The sequence below is a fragment of the Gossypium raimondii genome, chromosome 10 (assembly GCF_025698545.1).
Source record: "Gossypium raimondii isolate GPD5lz chromosome 10, ASM2569854v1, whole genome shotgun sequence".
In the NCBI taxonomy this organism is placed as follows: domain Eukaryota; kingdom Viridiplantae; phylum Streptophyta; class Magnoliopsida; order Malvales; family Malvaceae; genus Gossypium; species Gossypium raimondii.
Genome location: NC_068574.1, coordinates 48,310,794 through 48,312,937, shown reverse-complemented (window position 1 = coordinate 48,312,937; position 2,144 = coordinate 48,310,794). Strand labels below are relative to the sequence as shown.

General features: G+C 32.9%; 1 protein-coding gene across 1 annotated transcript; it reads right to left on the bottom strand.

Moving 5' to 3' along the window:
- Window positions 1-433: 433 nt before the first annotated feature.
- On the bottom strand, window positions 434-1,245 carry LOC105778504 (calcium-binding protein CP1). Its single transcript, XM_012602220.2, has one exon. The coding sequence runs from the start codon at window positions 1,072-1,074 to the stop codon at window positions 583-585; it is 492 nt and encodes a 163-aa protein (XP_012457674.1). The 5' UTR covers window positions 1,075-1,245; the 3' UTR covers window positions 434-582.
- Between the last annotated feature and the right edge of the window lie 899 nt (window positions 1,246-2,144).

The following is a 2,144-nucleotide window of genomic DNA, read 5'->3' as shown; positions in this document are numbered from 1 at the left end:
TTAATCACTGATAAGATTAATCGAGCTTGAGTTCAAACTTGAACGTAAAAATTGATAAATAAACTTAATCAAACTTAAAAATTAATACTCCAAAAGGTTCGAATTTTGAATTAAGCTCACCTCTAACTTACCCATTATTCAAGTTCAGCTCGGCTACAACATTAGCCTATAATGATGGTCATAAAATTTTGTTATTTTAGATCAATTTTTTTATTTTTATGAATTATTATATTAAAGTAGACATAATCATTAAATTACTTAACTTAAGTTTAAAAAATAAATAAATTTAAAATTATATATTAAAACATATTGATATTGGTGGGTGCACTTTCAATGAGAGAAGAGGCAACCACAAATTGAAAAGTATCAAAACAAAATAATCAACAATATAGGTAATTGCTAAATGATGATGCTTTTTGTCAACAACAAAATATTTAGAAATAAATTCCCTTTTTTATCCCTATTTTAGAGAGACTTCTATTTTTTCAACTATTATTAATTTGATTCATCATGTCAACCAAAATTTAAAACATAGAAGGAAAAGAGTCCAAAAATGCTCAAAATCAAGCTTGATACATAATATTAGGTAGCAAAATTAAGGGCCAAAATCTTAAGCAAACCATTGAAAGAAACACCGTTTCCATCACCGCCGCCTAATCTGATCATTGCCTTAATATCTTCATCGGAAGCAGAAAAGCCAGCCCATTTCATGTAACTTCTCAAATCCTCATGGCTCAGTCTCCCATCGCCGTCTTTGTCCATTACCTTAAAAATATCTTCCATTACCCCAAAACCCGACGCCTTGTTTCCCGACAACCCTAAAACACGCTCGAACTCCTCGTATTCCACGAACCCATCGCTGTTCGAATCCGCCAACGAAATCATTGTCCCAATCATCTCGTCGTCATCGAACCCAGACTTCCCGCTACAAAAACCGGAGTAAAATATCCTCAAATCTTCTCTACTGATCTTCCCGTCGCGATCTACGTCCAGAACCTCGAACGCCGACCTGAACTCCGTCGATGAACTTTTTTCCATCGCCGGCCGACTTAAGTTTCTCTCCGATGGACACATTTTTTTCTTTTGCCTCTCCTTCAAATTTCGGGCAAACAGGTTGGCTTTCTTAGGGTCAAAACAATATTTTTTAAGGAAAATCAAGTTTGGCTTCTGGTTTGAGAGAAAGGGCTAGGGAACCTTTGGTTTATTAATTCATATAGAGAGAGAGAGAGAGAGAGAGAGCTGAGAGTGGGGGCCCGTGACATTGGAGGCTTTAAAAGGTAAAACACGGTGTAAGATACGCAGGCACGTGGGATGTTGGCATCCTGCCCTCGTATGGACTGACCTCATTTAACAACGAATACTAATTTGTTGAAAGGTCGAGTATTTTCTTTTTTATAGTTTAATTGAAAGATGAAAATACATTTGAATTTATATTAAAGTAAATTTGAGAAATACTTTAAATATTTTCTTAGATTAAAATTCCAATCTCCAAATATTTCAACTAAAAATTCGTAAATATAATACAATTATTAGATATTAAATGAAGGATAAATTTAAATCAAATGAAAATTGTTCTTCTTCTTCTTCCCGTCAATGTTCTTTAATAAGTGGATGCAGTCATGACAGTCAGGGTTTGACCGATTGTTGGTCAGAGTTCACGTGCGACTATTGGGTTGATAAAATTGGAGCACTGTTTTTTTTAAAGGTGTAAATTTAATGAATCGAGATGATTTTAGTCTTTTTTTAACGAATAAAAACAATTACAAAAATTGTGTTTTATGTTTTTTTTATGGATACATTATAAAATATATAAACAAAAATTTTATATAAAAATAAAATAAAATTTTAATTGAAATGCTAAAAATTAAAAATTATGATGAAAATATATTAAGTTAAAATTTCAGTGGATTTTTTTATTAATTTTATATAAAAATAAAAATTATTTCTGTTATAATACTTGTTATCATCGGCCCAAGACCCGAATGGGTTCAGGTTGGATTGGTTGATTTCCATTGAGCTCGCAAAACCTCACAGACTGAGCTCTCAGACCGAACTCGCAAGATGGGTACCTATGTTCTGCGAAGTAACACATGAGATCGCACATGAGAATGCATAAACATGTGTTAAATCTAGGGTAGGATGTG